The sequence below is a fragment of the Engraulis encrasicolus genome, chromosome 16 (genome assembly GCF_034702125.1).
Source record: "Engraulis encrasicolus isolate BLACKSEA-1 chromosome 16, IST_EnEncr_1.0, whole genome shotgun sequence".
NCBI lineage: Eukaryota > Metazoa > Chordata > Actinopteri > Clupeiformes > Engraulidae > Engraulis > Engraulis encrasicolus.
The window spans coordinates 42,757,829-42,779,760 of NC_085872.1; the positions used below are offsets into that span (position 1 = coordinate 42,757,829).

Here is a 21,932-nt window from a genome sequence, read left to right on the forward strand (position 1 = left end):
GCAACAGATGATCAGCCGTCTCCGGCTGTTACAGACACCATCGAATATGAAAACAATACAAAAAAATATCCTGGGACTTCTTGTAATCTTTTTCGTATCGGCAAAATTGTCAGGTAAGGTCCTCAGATGGTAGCCTATCGCCTATTCCGTTATTGTCCCGGGTGTAGGCAATGGCGAATGTGTAGGCCTGCGTCATTTTATTGTTTATGAATGAAATAAGGATTAGCCGGTAATGTATGGTTGGAGCATGATTGTAACCATGAACATTGTTGCAAAAGCACATAGCCTCTGGTGCGCACGCCTTGATCTTTACGTGTGCGTAATGTATTACGCACAGCTAACCTTAACAGAACATCACATCACGGGTTTACTTGGCTATTTTATGGCACTAGTCATAACATGTCTGCTTCTTGACGGTTACCTTAGGCTACAATTTAATTCATTGTAAGTTATTGATCCTCCTCCTCCCATAAACACAAATTTACAATTTGAGCTGGTGTTCAGAGAAGATGAAGCATAGAGTTGTCCAACATAAACACAAGCCTCTAAAGCGTTGTAGACAGCAATTTCTTTAGATCATCTAATTAGGTCAATGACTTGAACTAATTTGAAATTCTTTCAATCATAAACTTTCAAACATATTCCCCTGGGAAGATGTCATCTGAATTCAAATGAAATGCAGACCTACGTTTTTGTCATACAAACAATCCTTGTTTTGATTCCAGACTGTGCTAAGGGTATACAGAGAAATTACACATCCAATCTCACATTAAGGCTGGTTTATCAGGCTAGTCCACAGTGGCATTTGCACTGTAGTGGTCCTTTAAATCTGCTGTTTGTTGCTGGCGCCCTGAATTATACATTAGTCCCCTGTGCCAGATCAAAGGGGCAGCACTCCCTCACTGATATTCCCTGTGATATTCAAATGTGCTAGTTTAATTTACAATTGTTTGCATTTAAATCGATTGTGAATATGGATCATGAATGTGATTGTGAGTGATTGTCGGCCATGTCCAGATGTTGAACGCCCAAAACCTTCAGCCGACTTATTATCTACCACAGGTCAGACAACTAGTCCATCACACGCTGAGTCCCCAACGGTCCAGCCAGATGAGGGCGCATCCCACTTCATGTCTGCCTCCACCTCCAGACCCATCTCCCATCCGTCTGGAGAAGCAGCCACATCTGGTCCTGCACCCCAGGAGGAGGAAACCTTCCCGCCCTCCGCTACAACGCTCCCCTCCCTGACAGAGACCATCCACACCAGTGCTTCCAACCCGGTGCAGTCCACTGCCATCACTGGAGGAGGAGAAGGAGAGGGAGGAGGAGGAGACGTGACTGCTGGGAAAACATTGGGCTTCTTCTCCACTCTTGGGAGGATCCCTGATCAGAGTGACTCAACTCTCAGCACAAAGCCATTCTCGTACACAGGTAGGGCTCATCAACATGATCTGGAGGGAGGAGGTCTGTGTCATCATGGATGGAATTGTTGCAACTTGTATGTAGCCTCTTACTGTCGGTGGGGCGTCGGCCTATTCATTAATAGCTGAAAATACTCAAATACATCATAGCGACATTACTATGACAACACCAAGACCCTTAAAGGGGTATGCCACTATTTTGGGACTTAATACAGTTAAAATCGTTGGCTGGGGTTTGTAGAGGTGGTAAAGTGTCTTATTTTTCATGTAAGCCGTTGTCTTGCTTTAAGACAAGTTAAAAGAGGGAATATGTCGCTAAGCTAATGAAAGTCAATGGATCCGTGTAGCATTGTAGCATAGCCCATTACAATTTCAGTGACAGTAAGGTTATAACATTGCCTCTATGCTAAGGGGTTAAAACAGGAGTAGGAATGGTCCTGCGCAAAATTAATTTTAAATGCAACCATGGTAACATGGAATCGTTATTTATATTAATTTGTATAGACATTTGTATACAAGTATACAGTATATAAATGCATAATGCAGCCTGGGTCCTTTTGTGTCTGTTCATGCAGCTCTCTGGGTCATGATAACCAGTTTTTCATTTGGAGTAGGTGTGTAGATATACGTACCAGTAACATGTGTACTACCTGAATTTGTAATTAGACATGCAGCATTGAGTTGCAATAAAGTCACTGGTATACCTATGCCTGTTTTAGCACAGCTGACGCTCTGACCACCTTGTGAGTGTCTTCATTCTATTAGGGCTTCAAATGGCTTTTGGGACATGATGTAGTAATTACTGCTTGAACAGTTATTAATAAGGCAGTTGAAAATTACATTGTGGTCAAAACTTGTTCTTTTTGGCCAATGACAGTGCACAAATTTTGGTTGGAATGGTTTGTTTTCAAACCTTATACCTGTAAGCCTGACTTCCATTTGTTTTGCTTTCTAATCTCTCAATGTCTACTCGAGGTTGCTTTGTCAAAACGTACTGCTTCCAGTGTTTTCTGCCTACGTGTCTTTTCATTACTTTACTTCGTTACACTTACACTTCAAGTTTCCAACCTTTCTTCTTTTCCCCCCTCTTTTCTTCCCGTCCCCCTACATCCTCCACTGACAATAACCATATCAGTTAGCCCAGAAAAGGCCACTACCACTACAGGGCCAGTCACAACAACCACCACATCCTCGGCCAACCAGACTGACAGTGATGACTTGACCACACACACCTCAACCTCCTCCCTGCTGACCACCCCAGCCATGCCTCAATCTACCCTCATCCCTTTGTTCACACAGACAACACACCAATCCACCCAACAGGCATCAACTGCAAAGACAGATATCGAAACTACCTCCCTCCCAGCACCACCAGCACCAACACCTACCCCTACACAACTCCTCAGGTCAGAGTCCCCCCAGCCACCTGATCACCTGACCATGGCCCCGCCCCAACAGGAAGAGCCTTCCCAGCTGGATGTTGGGGATGAGGGTAAGTTACAAACAGAGATTCTTTAAGTATATAGAGATATGCCAACATAATAGGTTGCTATGGGCACAGAACATGACCAGGTTCCGGTCTGCCTAAAGGGGCGTGTCATAATACTCCTAGCATTGAATAGAACAGTCCTTAGGTCTGCCTAGGTCTGCCTAAAGGGGGATTTCCCCCCCCTCCCCGTTGCAATAATAGAACCCGGAAACAATGGGCCAATGGAACCTCTCTCTCTCTACTCTCTCTGGTTACAAATAAGACAAGTGAGACGCAGACATGGTCATTTAAATGAGAAGATTATTAGCTGAACATTTCAAAATTCATTACTACCTTGTTTTTTGTGGTGGTATGTATATTTGTTACACGGCCATAATATTTTTGTAACGTTGTTATAACGCATAATTTAGTATCTCATAAGAGTGATGGAGTGACCATCACTAGGGTTGTGGATGTGTTCTGACTGTCACACCAACGAGCCTGGCTCTTTGGTGTAGTGGTCAGAGCCCCAGTTTACTTCCCCAGAAGGTCTGGGTTCGAGTCCCGGCTGGGCAACTCTACTCCTCCTCGCTACAATAAGTTGTATTCAGAAATTGTTATAAGATAACATCTTGGTTTTAAATGCCCTCTCTAAACACTGAATAACAAATAATCTAATATCCGCAATGAATCATTCTCCTCTCTGCTCTTTACCAACACTAGATGCAAAACACGAAGGACACCATCCTCCCTCCCCCTTGGACCCCCTCCTGGCAGGACTGGTTTCTGTTTTCATCATATGCACTGCAATAGCGTCAGTCCTGCTCTTCCTCAAATTTCGCCATCGAAATGAACATCCAGAATTTCACCGACTTCAGGATCTTCCAATGGTGAGTTCAGGAAGAGGACCCCTTGGTAGTACTAATTTGGCACACTTACGAAGCTGGCAATAATACGCAGGGACATTGCTCATTATTGTCAACCCACAGTCTTGTTACCCACCTAGTCTAGCCTTATTATCATCAACTTTCAAATCTCTTCGAGACTTGGTCTGACCAAGGGCATAACAACGAACATTTCCCAAACAGTATTTCCCAAACAGCCTCCCTTGGTTTGCTAATGATTATTTGCTTCCCAACAGAGTGGGAGGAGTTCCCGATTTTACGGGAGCTCAGAAAGTACTTGCATTGCTCTTGACCTGACTAGCAGCAACGCTGAAGGTGTAGCATCACTAGGAGGGCACGGACTGGCCACACCTAGTCTGTAGATACAAAATAGATCTGAGTTCTTTCGCGTGTCCTTACAGCACCATTAAGCCTCCAAATGAAGGGTTTGACTTATCAGTTCAATGGAACTATGATTAATAGTGTGTAATAAATTTACATCTTGTGTGTGTGTGTGTGTGTGTGTGTGTGTGTGTGACGGAGGTCATCTTGCACCAGTTCACCCCCCTCGGGGATCGAACGTGCGACCTCATCAACTACAACGGTTCGGCAATGGGAGACACAGTACGATACCGCTGGGCCAAGAGACTAGTCTCTCGGCCCAACGGCACGAGACTGTATGAGGCTATCGGAGGGAGGTTTACCAACGTTCCACGCCAACTCTGTGCTAGTTAGCCTCCGTTACACTCTCCCCCTTAAACCTCACTCCCATCCGGGTCAGCGGCACCACTGTGACGGAGGTCATCTTGCACCTGTTCACCCCCCTCGGGGATCGAACGTGCGACCTCATCAACTACAACGGTTCGGCAATGGGAGACACAGTACGATACCGCTGGGCCAAGAGACTAGTCTCTCGGCCCAACGGCACGAGACTGTATGAGGCTATCGGAGGGAGGTTTACCAACGTTCCACGCCAACTCTGTGCTAGTTAGCCTCCGTTACATGTGTGTGTGTGTGTGTGTGTGTGTGTGTGTGTGTGTGTGTGTGTGTGTGTGTGTGAGGGTTTGTTTAACAAAACAAGAAGAGCAACACAAGACATTTTTCATTTTTGTCTTTTTTATTTCTATTCCTACAGGAGGACCTACTGGAAGACGCTCCTCTCTCGAGATACACCTACTAGCCAGTAAACCTCAAGTCAGGCTCTGACAGATGGTCACAGGGTACACAACCACTGCCATCACCAATCTTTTCCTTTTTTATCAATGAGGGAACTCACTCAAACAAAATATGCGTTACCACCTCAACATCATACTCTTCACAATCACTGATGCAGGTACTTCAACATTCAATAATTAACCTAAAGAGGTAATAATTTTATAAATAGCTTCCTCATTTTGGAGGAGTATTTATAGAGTGCAACACTTAGTAGTGGCCTTTCTTGTTATTGGGGCACCTTAAACCACTGGGTTGTATAAATGGGCCAATTTAGTCAAATGACCCAGATGATGCCTGGATTATTGGGAATTATCTGCTCGAAAATGCAGGGAGGGGAATAGCACAAAAGACAATGCTGGTCATTATGTTATTTTTATCTTGAGATAAAACATTGTTGTATATATGGTTATCTGTAAAAACTAGGATTGCGAATCATCTTGGGATTTGTGATTTTGATGTATCTTAGCTAAATAATGGTTTTGAGTCTTTATTTCACTGGTAATAAGAATGTGGCATTAGTGAGTGTGTGCCTGTCTTGCAGTTGTCAATTTCAAACAGATAAATGTGGCATTAGATTGAATGACCGTTGTTTATTTATTTTTAGAGTGAGCATATTCTCAAAATATCTGGAGAAAGCAGCAGTTTCATTATTGATCAAGAGTGTCAAAATGGTCTCAGGCCTGTTGCCTTCATCAGGTTTCCATGGAGCTTGTTGCCATGGTATACATCCAGAGATACCAGAGCCAAAGTCATAGGCCTATGTTGAATATGCCTACAATAAAAAAAAACCTTAGTATAGAAATAGTTTCTGCAGTGCCTTTAAAGGCTCAAGGATGAGAAAGAAATATAGAGGTTGTCAATAAAATGAGACCTCACTTTGCAAAGAGTGACCTCGATTTATTACATCGTGTGTTCATGTAGTGTACACACCTTTACCTAAAACATTAGCTGAAGTTACTTAAGTTGTGTGCCCATGCTTTGTATCTCGTGAGCACCATTTAATGAAGTGTGGCCACGATTTTTAAAACATGGTTACGTTATTGAACAATCATGATTTATTCTTTGCCATCAGTATAATGTGAGCACATTTTACCAAGCGTAGGCACGCTTTAGTAAATTTTGTAAATTTAAGGTGGGCACGGTTATATTGCAGTGAGCGCACGGTTTTCACAAATGGTGCACACAATTTAGGTAAACGTGCACACGCTTCAATTAGATGTGCGTCCAACTTCAAGTGAGAGCATGGTCTACAAAGTGAGAGAACGCCTTCTTGACAACCCCTAAAAAGATATCATTTGGTCTTTCCCGGGCTCCGTAAGTTACAGTGTTTCCTGTCCTGGGGTGTTATCATCATGCACACCTCCCAAACTAGTTATAGTTATTCCAGTTATACTGTACATTAGCATATGGTGTTAGGTCCAGGCGATAGCTCACAGGACTAGGATTATCTAGCACAACAACTCCCCAAGAACCCCAAAGAGAGGATCATGAAAATAAACTGTGATATTAAGTCCCACGTTTATTTTGTTGTCCTATTTTAAAATGGCCTTAGTGTGAGGGTTTTGACTAGTCTAGTTTGAAGTGTTTGTATGATGTGATGTCAAGGCATGTCCATCAACATAGTGAACAGATACATTGTACAATGCCACTGCTCTCTATACTGAGCTATTGTGCTGTATTATGTGCTGTGCTGTGTTTTAATCACTGGTTCTATGATTGAATGTATGGTTGATTAGAAATATGCAAAATGCACATTGCTTACTTGATTCTAGGTTGCACTTGTTATTTCAACAGTCAACAGTCATTGTTAGGTCACTTGTTGCCTCAGACACCCCCATCTAATCTCTAATTAAACAACAACTTCAAACTTCCTGTGTTAAGTGCCAAAATGTGTGAAAACGCTAATATATACAATATATATATTGTATGAAAGCTCAGTCTTAGAATTGTGTTTGTAATAAAATAAGTCAACAGTCTGAAACAGTCGAACAGTCTGCAATTGTACCTGATTGTGTTTTCATGCATTGATCGTCTTTATAATGAAAGATTAAAATGGCCTGGCAGATTCCAGATTCCACAGGATGCCATTATGATAACATCAAAGGTAGCCTACACAGCAGCCTCTTATTGCAGTTGGGGTATCCGGAGGGCATATTCACTATTTGCTAAAAATACTCAGCTACATTATAACAACATTGCTATGACATTACCGAGAGCCTTAAAGGAACAGACCACCCTTTTTTGATTTTCACATATTTGCAGTATTTCCAAGCATTATTTATGAATGTGCATATAATTTTCGTCTATGTGTTTGCATTGCCCCGTTTAACAGTATAGCCACATTAGGCATAGCAATGCAAGTCTATGGTACAAAATAAAACACAATCAAATGTACTTATAAACCATTTTAAAATTAATGTAAAATTCACCCGAGTGTAAAACGGCAATTTAATTCGGTCCAGTGACCACTTGTGGCTTGATGCTAAAGATACCAGTTACTTCCAGTGATTATGCTAAGCTATGCTAATAATTCTGATCCAATAAATCTAAGTACTGAAAACACTGAGACGAAAATGATATGCACATTCATGAATAATGTTGGGAAATACTGCAAATATGTGAAAATCAAAAAAGGGTGGTCTGTTCCTTTAAGTAACAGATTACTAAAACAGCCATTCAAATTTTGGTGACAGTAAGGTTATAACATAGGTACATAGGGCTGCACAATTAATCGAAAAATAATCAAAATCGTGATAAAATAGTGTAATCGAATTTATGATTTTAATCGTGATTTAATCGTGGCAATAGTGACCTACTTTTGAGAGCGTCCTTGAAGCCAGAACATACTGACAGGCTGGTGTTTCTGGCCAGAAATCTGTCCACTTAAGTTTCATGCTATTGCCTTTACATAATTATTACAATTCATTTTATTTTGCTCATCCCGTATGTAATTTGTTCTTGGTTATATTTCATATTGTTATGATTTTCAAAAAAATCAGCAAAAATCAATAATAGTGATTAATAATCGTGATTATGATTTTGACCAAAATAATCGTGATTATGTTTTTTTCCATAATCGTGCAGCCCTAAACATAGGTACATAGGGCTGAATGAGGGAGTCCCTCATTCACCTGCTCAACATGACACCTGTCATTAAATTGGCAAAATAAGGAAGAATGCACACAGGAGTGGAGTTGAGACAAAGAATATACAGTAAGCAGGGCCCTGTAACACTTTTGACACCCGAGTGTGATGATGTCCTGCATCACATTCCATTTTGGATATCACATGTTCATGTACTACAATTTAGCTGTACACTTAGTTGAGGCACATGTGATAAATCACTGTTACACTGATTTACTTATGACCAACCACTATATGTGTGTGTGTGTGTGTGTGGGGGGGGGTTTGAATGTATGCAAGAGTGAGCTATATATGGTTAATATGTAATGATGTGTGTAATGTCTTGTGTGCTATGTCTTCTGGATTTATGTATGTATTCTAATTGGCACCGTAATTTCCCCTCAGGATTAATAATTGATACTCTACTCCTAACTGTCATGCCAATTGCCAAGACCCCATCATTCTCACAGGTTATAGTAGCCATGTTTGGAATATGCCAGCTTGCACATCATAGGCCTACACAAGAATGGGCCTACACATGAAGTCCAATCTAACTGTGGACCGTTTGATACACGAGGCCGGTTCCATGCGTAAAACGCGCGTAAAGGGGACACTTTCGTGCGTAAAAATATTCATTAATCCAGGTCCAATCCAGGTCCAGTCCAGTCCAGGGTTGTGAGTGACTGGAAAATAAAATAAATGCATCACTTCAACTGGGTCTTCCCTTTGTCAGTCATCAAGTAGCCAATGAATTTGATAGTGTTGTTCCAGTGGAATATGTGCATGCAAATTTAGTTTGCATCCATCACAGATACGCACGCTTCGATATTTCGTTATTTCTCATTCAGGGCATCAATGTGGGTGGCCCTGACCTGAACTGAGCAGAAAGACACCTCCCCTCTCCCCTAGTTCTACTCAACTTCCGCAACAGGAAATAAACCACTCCTGATTCGTTTTTGTGCCAGTGTTCGAGCTAGGCCAGTCCATAACTTTCCACTGGAAAGCCGTTTGTTTTGAAGAAAATGTCGGGAGCATCAAATCTTCTCGCAATGAAGAAAATTGTCCAGCAACTGCGATTTGAAGCAAGCATCAACAGAGTCAAGGTATGAACAAGGAAAAAGTTTTTCTGCTAGCTAGAGAAGTTAGCTTCTGGATGCTACTCACTTGACCAAGTAGGGCGTGGGTTGTGATTCGTTAACTGGTGTTGGATGAAGTTATAGAAACGATTGTCACCTTTTTAGAAGTACACATTTTAATGTTAGTCTTGCCGAGTGTAGTTTGATCTTCACAAATGCCAACGACAGGGTGTTTACTATTTAGTGAACCACTGTATTGGTATGGCTTTTCTAATGTTGGAACATGTCAAGTACCTATCGGAAAAGGACACTGCGTTTATGCCCGAGTACAAGTAGTAATAAGGTATGAAATGTAATGTCCAAATGAATTATTTTTTCTCGAGTTGTGTTTTATGCTTGTGGCGATACAACGCCTAACGCTATTTTAGCATATCAGCTTGCCTCAAGGCCATCATAAACATTTTCTTGGTAGTGTAGCTCTTCTCCACCAGGGGACGCCAAAGCAACACGCACCGTCTGGTGTGAACTAGGCGGAATTGCTTGGGAACTCGAACTGAAGTACCGACGGTGCAGTAGGCTATGATGGATAGGAACAAAGTTGATTGCGGGATTTGTAGGCTACTGTTGGCCCCCGTCAGGTGTTCAACGTGGTCCGTTTTTGGGTGCAAAACGAGCTTGTTTAGCTGCCGTTCAATTATGTTATTATATGGTTGTGACGTCATCGGTCGAATGCTCCATTCATTTCAACGGGGCTCCCCAACGTTCGCACGTCTGTTATTTTTCGATAACGGACGGGTTGGTCTATAACAGACCGCTGTCAATGGCAATAAGACTTTTCACTGCTAAAGCGACTTTTCAAAGACTCTAATCAGCTGCTGTGATAGACAACACCTGTTATCCTGGCTACCTAGCTGTTGCCTAGCGGTGTTCCACAACAGCACTGTTTTGTTTTGCGCAGCAACAATCTTAACATTAAATAGGCCTAAAGAAATGTCCCCGCCATGTGTGAGTCATTTAAGTATATCCATATAATAAGCGGGTTAACTTTCGGCGAGTCGGTCGCTTTGTGGAATAGCAGCACTTCAGAGAGAACAAGACCCCTCCGCTCCGCGTCGGGGTCTAAAGATTCTCTCTGTCGTGCTGCTATTCCACGGTAGCGACCTTCTCGTCGAACGTTAACCCTTACTTAAGATTGGGTTCTGCTCTCCAGGCCTTGTTCTAGGTTAGATTATGTTTATTTATTTAGTAGTCTCTACCCTGAGAGAAATTTGTGTCAGAGACAGTGAAGCTTTTAGCACCACACAAAAACAATCCTGGAGCAACATGCTAACACATAAATAACATTACATTTGGTAAATGAATTAGGCAAGGTTGAATAATGAATAAGGACAGAGAAATTGAATGTTATTCTTACCCACGGCCCTGGACCATCTTAAGCCATACCATCTCTCTTAGTTATATTCACAGATCTGTAAAAAGTATTAAAACCACTGATCCACAGTGTAAATAATAGAATAATGAATTATATTATTCTATATTATGTTCCTCTAGGTATCACAGGCGGCAGCTGACCTCCAACAGTTTTGCATGCAGAATGCTTCCCATGACCCTTTGCTCACCGGTGTCTCATCAAGCACCAACCCTTTCAGGCCACAGAAAGTGTGCTCTTTCTTATGAGACCACATTGGATAATTTGCCAAAGGTGAGACCTTCTGCACATCACAGACAAACGACTGACTGGATATGGTCTTGAAGCCAAGGGGTGCTAATGTGTCAATGTTTATTTTGTATTTCAGGCTTTCTTTCCATCAAGGCTAGAACTGTTGCGAGAAAAAAAGCGATGCCCCTACATGAAAATGCCAACAACGTTGCATACACTGCACTACACAAGCGTAGAAAATGGATCCAATCTAGCAGGACCAGAGTTGCAAAATGATTACACAGACCTTCACTTTTGTCAGAATCTGTAATGCCATCAAGAATAAGCATTTCAGTCAGGATTGTGGTATCATTTGAAATCACCAGGGTTTAATTTTACACTGCCTTAACACAGAGATATATACCATGATGAGGGAACAAAGGTCTTAAACTATAGTGCCACAACTGTGCCTTTTTTGTACTGTTCATCTTTTTTAACTAATAAATGTTCTTGTTATTCGTGTTATTGGTGTGTTGCTACTCACTTAATTACATGGACATGCCATAGCCAGTCTAAATATTCAACGTATGGATTTGCATTCATGCAAGCTATGTTATCCAAAAGAAGCAACTGGACTGAGTTCCGAACAACTGGACATATTTTTGCACTATAAAAAGGTAAATAAAAAATATAAATACAGTGGGCCGACATGCTGAAATTTCAACATAAAACGTGGTACTCATAACTAGTTATGGCCCTATACAAAAAAGCAATGTCCATGTCATTTCACCAGGCTCATTAGGTTCACTTTGTCATTTGCATATCTCGAACAGCTGATGTATGTAATCAAGGCCTGCTGACAGCTTTTGCCGGGCCCGGGGCATAGTAATCTGAAAGGGCCCCCCACTCAATAATCTCCCTCTCTCCCTGGGCCCGACACAACTGACCCTTTTGCCACCCCCAACCCGTCACCATCCCTGTGCATAATTACCAGGTCGCATGAAGAGCTGAAGTACATGAAGGAGGAAGTTCCCATGTGTGTATTAGTTTATTTGGTTACACTGCTGTGTGTGTGTGTGTGTGTGTGTGTGTGTGTGTGTGTGTGTGTGTGTGTGTGTAGAATTGATAACACAATATACATACTCCATTCCATGGCATAAAGCCTTGATGTATATTGTGAAAAAAAACAAGGTAGGACGCCATTACATGACAGAATGTCAACAGAATATACACATGAAGGCAATCTTACACTGATTGTATACCCTGTCAATTGTGGAGTTTTTCATTTCACATTATTCACAGTCCATTCAGATATCCTGAGAACGTTTAGACATGTAAAAACTCAGAGGGCCACCAACTTTAGCAGCGGTACCACTACCAGTAATGGGCAGTCATGGGTAAGCGGTTAGGGTGTCAGACTTGTAGCCCAAAGGTTGCCTTTTCGACTCCCGATCCGCCAGGTCGGTGGGGGGAGTAATTAACCAGTGCTCTCCCCCATCCTCCTCCATGACTGAGGTGCCCTGAGCATGATACAGTCACACCACACTGCTCCCTTGGGGCGCCATTGAGGGCTGCTCCCTTGGGGCGCCATTGAGGGCTGCCCCCTTGCACTGGTGAGGCATAAATGCAATTTTGTGGTGTGCAGTGATCACTTGTGTGAGTGCTGTGGAGTGCTGTGTCACAATGGCAATGGGAGTTGGAGTTTCCCAAATGGGCTCTCACTCTCACATTGCCTTGATGATTTGTTTAAAAGAGTAAGTGTGGCAAAATAATATGAATACATCACACTATTGTGATATGACAGTTTTCAGGTTTTAGCAAATATTAATATAGCTACAAATTATAGAGGCAGGTTGCTTCTGCAGGTAGGTTGAAGAGATGACACTTGAGGCATATACTGCAAAGCTGGTTCAGGAGTATACCAGGTTAAGAGGTAAATCATCTAATACTCCAGGCTCTTCTATTACACTGTGTGCAGAATTATTAGGCAAACAAGTTTTTTGACAATATCGTCCATTTTATGCATATTGTCCGCCACCACCCTTTGTTATGGACATGAACACCTACTGGATTTAAGCATTCCAGGTCATGCATATTGGTATAATAAGAGACAGTGTGATCGAAGGAGCCCAATACCCTATATCAGGGCAAAATTAGTGTGCATAATTATTAGGCAACTTTGTTTTACTCTGGGAAAATGAGCCCCAAAAGAGATCTAACGAACTCTGTAAAGACTATAAACAATTTTGAAGTCTTCTAGAGGGGTGTGGCTGTCTTGAAATATTGGTCACATCTATCTAATGCACCGTTACAAGCCATCAGTGTCACATGACATGTGCTCACAAAGTAACTGTCAGATTGAGAAGAATTGAAGATGAAACTACCACAAAACTATTACCCTGCAGTGCTGGTATATTACAGAACTGAAACCTACATTGGCTGTCCACAAGAACATTGTATTCAGCACTCAGAGACTTGGCCAAGGTAAAACAGGCTGAAACCTGAAGACCACTCAACAAGTAACTTAAGTCAAGACTGGGTCAAGAAATGTCTTTAGACAGTTTTTTCAATGGTTTTATGAACTAGTGAAAGTGACTGTTAATGGACCAGGTTGATGAGCCTATGGCTAGATCAGTAATGTGCACACTTAGATCAGTTGCTGAGTTCCACTCAAATACCAGCAGATTACTGCATAAATACCATTGTCTTTGTAAAATATGCAATTTTCTCCCTCTAAAAGAGCCAGCCATGGGTTCATCCACCCTGTCTGTCAAGAGTCACTTTCCCAAGTCCATAAAACCTTTGAAAATTTTGTCCCCATGTATTTTTGTACCCATTTTGACTTAATTAACTTGTTGAATGGTTGTCTGGTGTCATCCCTTCTTACCTTGGCCATGTCTCTGAGCGCTCAATACCCTGTTTTTCTGGACACTCTGTGTTGGTTTCTGTTCTGGAATATGATAGCACTGCAGGGTAATAATTTTTTTGTAGTTTCACGTTAAATTCTTCTCAATGTTTGGCAGTGAAATTTCTTAAGAGACTAATGACTTTGTAACGGTGCATCTGATTGTTCTGTGCGAACGTGACCAACATCTTGCAAATTTCAAGACGGCCACATCCCTCTAGAACACTTCAAAATTGTTTATAGACATTTCAGAGTTTGTTAGATCTATTTTGTGGCCCATTTTCCCTGAAGAAAACAAAGTTGCCTAATAATTATGCACACCTGATATAAGGTGTTGGGCACCTTCGACCACACCCCCATCTTATTATACAAATATACATGACCTGGAATGCTTAAATCAAATACGTTTTCATGTCCATATAGATTGCTGTTGGAAAATATGCATAAAAAAGACAAAATGGTCAAAAAACATGTTTGCCTAATAATTCTGCACACAGTGTAGATGATTTAGCTCTAAACTTAACCTGCTTTACTCCTGAACCAGCTTTGTAGTATAGGCCCTTGATGTTGCGTTAATTTGTTTTACATGACCAGACCAAATATGACTTCCACCTTTACTTGTTTTTGATCTTAAATGTCTTGAAATGCCTAGAGGCCTTCTCAATAATAATAATATTAATAATAAAAACAGTGTATAGTTTCCACTGGACTGGTTTAAGTGTACAGACCAACTTCATAGACTTGTGTGTTTTTAATTATTTATTTATATATATATATTTATACAGTATATATCTGTAAATTCATTTATTTTGAGCGATTTCTTTCAAAGTCCGTGGACTGATTACATTTCCTAAAGCTAACTCGGATAGACTTCACGTGTCACAATGGTAACATACAGGTATTGAAGTATGCACAACATAATGCAATGTAACTTAGTGCAGTAAAATGTTAAATAAAAGGACAGTATTGGTCAGATGTTAGGAGAATTGGGTTCCGTTGCACTAGTCTGCAAACTTTTGAAGAAATTATCCCTTTCTAAAACAAAAGGGAGTCACTTATTAGTCATGACTAGTAAAAGTTCTGATTTGGATGTGAAAAACCTCTTTACGTACACACACACACACACATACTGAATAGCTCAAGTAAAAATATCATGAAGAAATGTATGATCCTCAGCAGATTCAATATACTACACCCTGTAAGACCAAATAAATTATAAGAATTCCAGGAATTGTCCTTTGGACACTTAGATTCTTAAAACAAAGAAATGATGATAAATTTGTACGATCCCATCCTAGCACCGTTTTCATCACAGTAATATTACATAACCAGACCCTACAGCAGCACCAACTGGCATGTATCCTAAATATCTAATACCAATGTATCATCGACGTGGCACAAACTGTTACAGTTGTCTTAAGTGTCACTCGTAGATATGGCTTCTGCATTGCTCTTCAGGTGCTGGGTCTGCAATGGCTTTACATGGTACTCGTAGATCTTCAATGCAGGTCCCAGTCTGATGCAGAGGCCAGTCAACACATCATTGCGTGTCATCAGGAGGAGAGACTTGCCATCAATTTCCTGGAAGAGATCATTGTTTTTTGTTTGTTTTAAACTTCAACAGGCTGTACACAATTGAAAATATGTGGGTCTGTCTCATCTTAAAGGACCAGTTCAGTCAATTTCAATATGCTGTTGTATTGCTCACGCTACCCTTGACTTGTCAGTACCCAGTGATGCCACATTTTTCAGCGAAGCCTTTTCCGAGATATGAGCTATTCTAATGGGGGCAGCGTTTGTTTACATTTAAAACATTTTTAACATAGGCCTACTCCAAATATTTTCCCAAAAGGTACTGCTGTTTGCTAGTTGTCTGCTGATGTTGTGTAACCTTTCGGATGTTTTTGGGGAATAAATAAAAAAGTTTTTTTAAAAATATAAACAAAGCGCTGCCCCCATTACAATGACCAAGATCTCGCCAAAGGCTGAAGAAGGGGGAAAAAAAAACTCCGGTACTGTCAAGTCCAGGGTAGTGTGAGCATTACAACTGCATGTTGAAATTAACTAAACTGGTCCTTCAATCATTCAAATGTTTCCCATTTACAGTGATAGAGACTGTACAACACTCTTAGTCCTATCAGAATCGGAATCAGCTTTCAATACTATTATCACAGTGGTAGGATGTCTCTCCAAGTCTTTTACAATACAGCTTGGTAATGGATATATTGTGGATAAAATGGTAATCTTATTCTGAACATGACAGATGCTCTCTTGTGAAATTGTTTATGAAAAAATAAGAATATGACCTTGAGTAGAAATTATTTGACAGTACCTGATCCTCGAAGGCTGTGGCCTGTTCCTCAAAACCAGCAGCTTTGATGTAATCAACTACATCATTCACAGCCCACTCAGAAGGGTCAGGCAACTGTCCATTTTCAGGTATGCTGCAAGAAATATAAGCCAGTCATTCATGTGAGATGTATGCACCGAAACAAAAGAACATGGCAACCACTTTTTCCAGCTTCTTGAATATTTGTGTGTCATTTTATTACAATAAATGTTTGCTTTAAATTACAAATAACACCTTTTACATTGAACATACACAATCACTGTATATTAGCTTACTTTTTGGTTTCAACTGATCCATTAGTCTTGGTTTCCATGTCAGCTACCAAGGGGGAATAGGAGATGGGAGATTTAGGCTACATACAGTGTCACATCATTACTATTTTGGTTTTCATTGATGAGGAAATATTACAAACCAGAATTATTGCTGTCCGAAGCCGGCATGTCAGGGGGTAGACCTATATTTAGGTCAGGCTGTTTTTGATTTGAAGGCTCGTCCATTGGAAGTATTGCATATGATATCACTCTCTTAAACATAACATTTTCTTCGGACGAAAGCAAACAAACAAAAACGTTAAAAACAATGCCAAACTCGAATGTTTAGCCCTAATGTAGGCCTGTTAAATGTGTTCATTTATACATGTTATAGTCTAGTGTAGTCCTGTGCATTGCGCGTCTCTCATTCGGGTTCGTTCTGAAATTGCTGAGAGATGATGATACCCACAGGTGCACAGATCCCAAGTTGGTTCACCCCGAGTGCCCCAAATTGTACAAGCTTACAGTAACCATAATTGCTAATACTGAACCAGATTCATAACATTAAAATGTGCTGGCTTGTTGTATGAAATCGACATCTGGGTAGGCTTCAGCCTATAAATACTTTTGAACTTCAGTCGTAGTTGCGCAACATAGGCTACTGGCATAAGGATGTTTAAAATATTTACCACTCCTAAAAGGAAGCTGAAGTAGGCTACGAAGGAGATTTAGAGCTAGAAGGGGAAAATCGGAGAGCTGTTCGGCTCGATGTTGAACCCACGTCGATTTGAGTCGTCTTGATCTGAGATTTGATCTAAGAGATTAAAATAACCTCTTTGAATTTTATTTACCACATCTCTTGGCTATTTCTATTCAATAATTCAGCAAAATTATACCATATATCTGTCCATGATATAGCTATACGTTGCATTTTTAAACGTATGCCGTACGTCTTACAAAAATATTACAGTGCGTAAATGCATGCGTAAAATGCGCTTTAACCAAGCAATATAGACTTTTTTTGACAGATGTAGGCTACTTCCGAGAAAATTGTACCGACTTCAAAATTAAAGTATGTATCTCTAAATACATTTCTGGCTGCTCAATAAAAGCGTCCCTGTTTATTCTACAATGCAGCATGTTCGTAAATGTTTTAGCACCTTTGTCCGACTATGTTGTTTGCTCAAACACTCGTTATTAAACGTTCACAGTGCGTTTTTAGCACAACATCGGTACTTTTAACTTGATGGCCACCATGTCAGAAAAGCCGAATCATGTGACTAGTTGCTGTGGATACCTACGCTGCTGAAAGTATCTACAGAGAGGTTATCTATTTCGGAGCAGCACAGAAGTTACGCTGAACCGCGAGGGTAAGATATAGGGTTGTATTTCAATTGTATTCTTTTTTTAATCATGCTCGGTTTGTATGTGGATCCCTCCCACCCACTAAAGATTCTGTGCATGTTGATTCCGCACACGTTCGAGCTAGTTTCTGTGTGCTGAAAGTTAAAAGTGACTCTTGAATGGTTCGGCATCAACACTAAACACATACCAGCTAATTTTGTTGACACCTCTACTGGACGAACAGTGTTGTACAGAGAGATGAAGTAGTTATGGGATTGTTTGACCAAAGGTTTCCGATATCTTTTCAGATGTTGTCGCACCTATCGAAAACGGCCTTTACATGGGGGAACATCAAAGGAGAGCAGTAGCCCTTCTGAAGTAACAAGTTGCAATGTTGCAAGCGGAGGGAGTTCAGCTACTGTGTCTGACAGCTTCTAGTGGGGTTCCACTCTTCACTCGTGGCTCGTCTAAACAGCTCCCTTTCTCAGTTATTGGCTCGCTGAACGGAGTGCACATGTTTGGAGGTGGACAGGATGTGAAGCTGTCATGCTGCGAGACCGATCGCGGCGACAGAGTAGTTTGGAGAGTGTTTCGTGACAGCGTGATGCTCATTGCAGTCAGTAGCGGTGGGGACAACACGGTCACAGAACTGCAGTTGTGCCGCCTACTGGAGAACACGTGGAACTGTATGGTGCTAGTGTTGGGCCAGGAGGAATTGTCCAACGTTCGAAATGTGGAGCGCCTGAAAAGAGATTTGCGCTCATGTTACCGCCTCATCGATCGGCTGTTGGACCGAGGCGATGATGAGAGTGTCATGGGGGACCTCACCCACTGTGCCGACTGCCTACTGCCTCAAAACACCAGCCTGCTCCAGGTTGCCCTTGATGCCTTCACCCAGGCGTCAGAAAGTGAGTTTGGCTGCCTGCTGATCCGTGGACGTGTTGCTGTGGCCACTGAGAAGTGGTGGCGCCTTGTCTCTCAAGAGGTGGTACTCCTGTCCCTACTGATGCGCTGTCTGTCCGGCACCACCTCCTGTGACTACCCTGTGTTCCTTCCTGTCGGGAGTCCCACTGTGGCTCACCGCCTCCTCCGCTTCCAGCTTCTGCCGGGGGTAGACGTCTGCACCCTGTGTGGTCCAGCACCATCACTGCACCACTCCGAGACTGAGCTTGTAGGCCGCTTCTGGTCACCTCTGATAGACATTCTACATGGCTGCCTTGAACAAACGCAGCACAGTCCTGCCCCTTCCATCTCCCTGCACCCGGACATACTGGCCCTGCTGCTGATCAACCGTGAGTCTAGCCGGTCTCTGTCCCTCCCTGGCAGTCATGCCACTGTGACCCCCGAGGATGGACCCCCTCCGCCCTCCTCCTCACGCCGCTGGGAGCTGCTGCAGCTCTTCTACACGTTCGCCATCACACGATACTTCACCACCGGGGAGGCGACGGCACCATCCCAGGCTGACCCCCTGCAAGAGGACTTTTCCCAGGGCTTCTCTCACGTGCCCCTGCACTGCTACCTGGTGACAGAGGAGTGCAAATGCTATGGCCTCCAGACGCCACAGCATCAGCTCTTCATGCTGGTGGCGCTCACCATGCCCACCTTTGCCCTGCGCTCTGTCGCCACACAGACCCTCACCTCAGTAACCGCAACCTCAGGCTTTTGATGTAGCACAGCATCTTATTAGTGACATTCAAGGCTGGACTGGCCATCTGGCCTAGCGGGCATTTCCCGGTGGGCCCTGCACCCTCGTGTGCCCCTATTTTCAGAAATGTAAAAAAAAATGTGAGTCAGTTCTGCACCACTAATTATAAAAGGCCCCTTAAAGCCAAAAGTGCCCGGGCAATATTTCTCCCCCAGTCCAGCCCTGGCGACATTCACTCAGGGCTGCTCCCTCCTGCTCTGACTCAGTGGGTGCATCCCAATATGTGACCTTGCCTCCTCCACTTGCTTCTCGTCATGATGACATCACTGACAACAGCATTATATTTCAATATCTTGCAAAAGCTCAATTGTGGAGTCTTTTTCTCATTTGCAATTGGGATGGTGAATGAAAAACAGTCCCTCAAAAGTTGTTGTGGCGAGGCTGACAGCTGGGAAACTTTATCGTTTTCTCCACGGAGGAGGGGCCAGGAGGCGGGACGAGGAGACAAGCACAAGTGGAGGAGGCAAGGACACATATTGGGATGCACCCAGTAGCACATGTCTCCTCCTCCTCCTCGTGCTGCACTTATCCTTAGCCGTCTGATACTAAAGCCTGGTTCAGACTCCTCCTGCAGCTCCAGGAGACGTACTGTCAGCGGGGGTTGGCGGGCGGCAGATCACGTACCCAAACGGCTAGGGATGCACGATGTCAAAAATTTCGGCCGATACCGATATCCGATTATGATATTGCGGTTTTGGCCGATGACCGATATTAACCGATACCGATGTTTTTCTTTCTTTTTAAAAAAAAAAAGAGATGACAATGATGCAAACAAACAGAATTTTTGAATGTCGTCTTATTTCCAAAAACACTTTTTAACTCCCTGTGATAATTAGATAAAAAATAGAGACAAAATAGAAGACAAACAGTGAAAGTCATTGTCAAGTCCATTCTTTTAGAACCGTAACATATAAAAAAAAAACATCGGCGTTAACATCGGCCCAGTTTTACACATCAGACCGATGTCCGATGTGTTGAATATCGGCCGATATCGGCCGATACCGATACATCTGGCCGATACATCGTGCATCCCTACAAACGGCCACCACGCCCCCCTCTTCAGAGCTGAAACGGCCCCTTGCAGCGCTGAACGTATACTTCTCCCAGGTTGAATTGTCTGTAATCTGCCGCTACCCCTCCGCTGACAGTACGTCTCCTGCAGCTGCAGGAGGAGTCTAAAGAGACCTTAAGCTGTATGGTTACATGTTGAAATTTACGTTTGAGCAAGTAAGGAGACAGGAACCATATAATCATAATGCATTTTCATGTTAATGAATTCATAATGTGTTCCAATAATTGATCGAAAACACTGGCTGACTAAGAGGCCTAGTAGAGTCTGCTGCTATTACTGTGATTTCATGTAAAACAATTTCTTGTGATTTAGTAAGGACCAAGGATTGTGAAGAGGTTTGCTGTTTATGAAGGAAAGCACATTATGTGTCAAGTTACCTGAAAGTCTGAGGCAAATATTGCACCTAGTGCAGGACTGCAACTGCACTTGGCAAAAAATTAGTACCACTGCACTGTGCATCCTCTCTCTGAGTGTACCTCATGACTGATGGAAATGGCAATGTTATTAATGCCGTCCGACTACAGATAACCTTCACTTTGAGTTAATTCTCAAGTACATGAATACATAAGTAAATGAATGGAACATGTGAAATAGTCTTTGAATTTATTGTGTACTTTTTAATAGTATGGACTAAAATTACACTGTTTTAATCAACGTGTCTACTGTGACAAATCATGTTTTATGCTGTAGTTGAAAAAGTGTGGGGATGTGTAATTGTATCCACTGAGCAAGAAAATAAACTATATGTGCAGTATATATTTTGGGTCGTTATGAAAATATGTGCTACCCAATCAAACATGTTTCCCATTTGGGGCACTGTGGCGCAGCGCGCTAGGCCCCCCACATTTGGAGTGCGTTTTAATATGCGACCTTGCCTCCTCCACTTGCCTCCTCCACTTGCTTCTCGTCATGATGACATCACTGACAACAGCATTATATTTCAATATCTTGCAAAAGCTCAATTGTAAAGTCTTTTTCTCATTTGCAATTGGGATGGTGAATGAAAAACAGTCCCTCAAAAGTTGTTGTGGCGAGGCTGACAGCTGGGAAACTTTATCGTTTTCTCCACGGAGGAGGGGCCAGGAGGCGGGACGAGGAGACAAGCACAAGTGGAGGAGGCAAGGTCACATATTGGGATGCACACTTGGGCTTGCATGGCCAAGGGTTCGAATCCAGTCATCCCTACCCTCTCTCTGTCCACATCCGAGTCCTGTCGCTCTTCACTGTCCTGTCTGAAATAAAGGCGAAAAGCCCATAAAAAATACATTTTTGAAAAATGTTTCCCATTTCATCAGTTATTATACATCATCAATTTGAAATGCCCTTATTGGCATATTATGCGTTTTGCTAGGTATGATACCGGATCATATAAGAAATTGAGGTTTAAAAGGTGAGAATCTCATTTCAGAAGCAGGGGCGTCAGCTGACCTAATGCTATACAGGGGCACAGTAGGGCACTGAGAGATAATGTGAGCGTGC

At 42.3% G+C, this 21,932-nt stretch overlaps 4 protein-coding genes across 4 annotated transcripts; 3 read left to right on the plus strand and 1 right to left on the minus strand.

Moving 5' to 3' along the window:
- The first annotated feature begins 7 nt into the window (after positions 1 to 7).
- Positions 8 to 6,956, plus strand: si:ch73-344o19.1 (uncharacterized). The gene is made up of 5 exons (XM_063219694.1): positions 8 to 113; positions 1,063 to 1,431; positions 2,557 to 2,913; positions 3,613 to 3,779; positions 4,909 to 6,956. Exons 1-5 carry the CDS (start codon positions 8 to 10, stop codon positions 4,951 to 4,953), a joined length of 1,044 nt encoding a protein of 347 aa, XP_063075764.1. The 3' UTR covers positions 4,954 to 6,956.
- A 2,019-nt stretch (positions 6,957 to 8,975) lies between these two features.
- gng5 (guanine nucleotide binding protein (G protein), gamma 5) lies at positions 8,976 to 11,351 on the plus strand. The gene is made up of 3 exons (XM_063220500.1): positions 8,976 to 9,214; positions 10,739 to 10,889; positions 10,984 to 11,351. Exons 1-2 carry the CDS (start codon positions 9,134 to 9,136, stop codon positions 10,862 to 10,864), a joined length of 207 nt encoding a protein of 68 aa, XP_063076570.1. The 5' UTR covers positions 8,976 to 9,133; the 3' UTR covers positions 10,865 to 10,889; positions 10,984 to 11,351.
- Positions 11,352 to 14,539: 3,188 nt separating this feature from the next.
- Positions 14,540 to 17,324, minus strand: LOC134466607 (sterile alpha motif domain-containing protein 13-like). Its single transcript, XM_063220501.1, has 5 exons — positions 17,022 to 17,324; positions 16,494 to 16,622; positions 16,357 to 16,399; positions 16,064 to 16,175; positions 14,540 to 15,312 (listed from the first exon to the last, which is right to left on the minus strand). Exons 2-5 carry the CDS (start codon positions 16,612 to 16,614, stop codon positions 15,148 to 15,150), a joined length of 441 nt encoding a protein of 146 aa, XP_063076571.1. The 5' UTR covers positions 16,615 to 16,622; positions 17,022 to 17,324; the 3' UTR covers positions 14,540 to 15,147.
- Positions 17,325 to 17,621: 297 nt separating this feature from the next.
- Positions 17,622 to 20,008, plus strand: fuz (fuzzy planar cell polarity protein). The gene is made up of 2 exons (XM_063220503.1): positions 17,622 to 17,702; positions 17,985 to 20,008. Exon 2 carries the CDS (start codon positions 18,068 to 18,070, stop codon positions 19,340 to 19,342), a length of 1,275 nt encoding a protein of 424 aa, XP_063076573.1. The 5' UTR covers positions 17,622 to 17,702; positions 17,985 to 18,067; the 3' UTR covers positions 19,343 to 20,008.
- Positions 20,009 to 21,932: the final 1,924 nt, after the last annotated feature.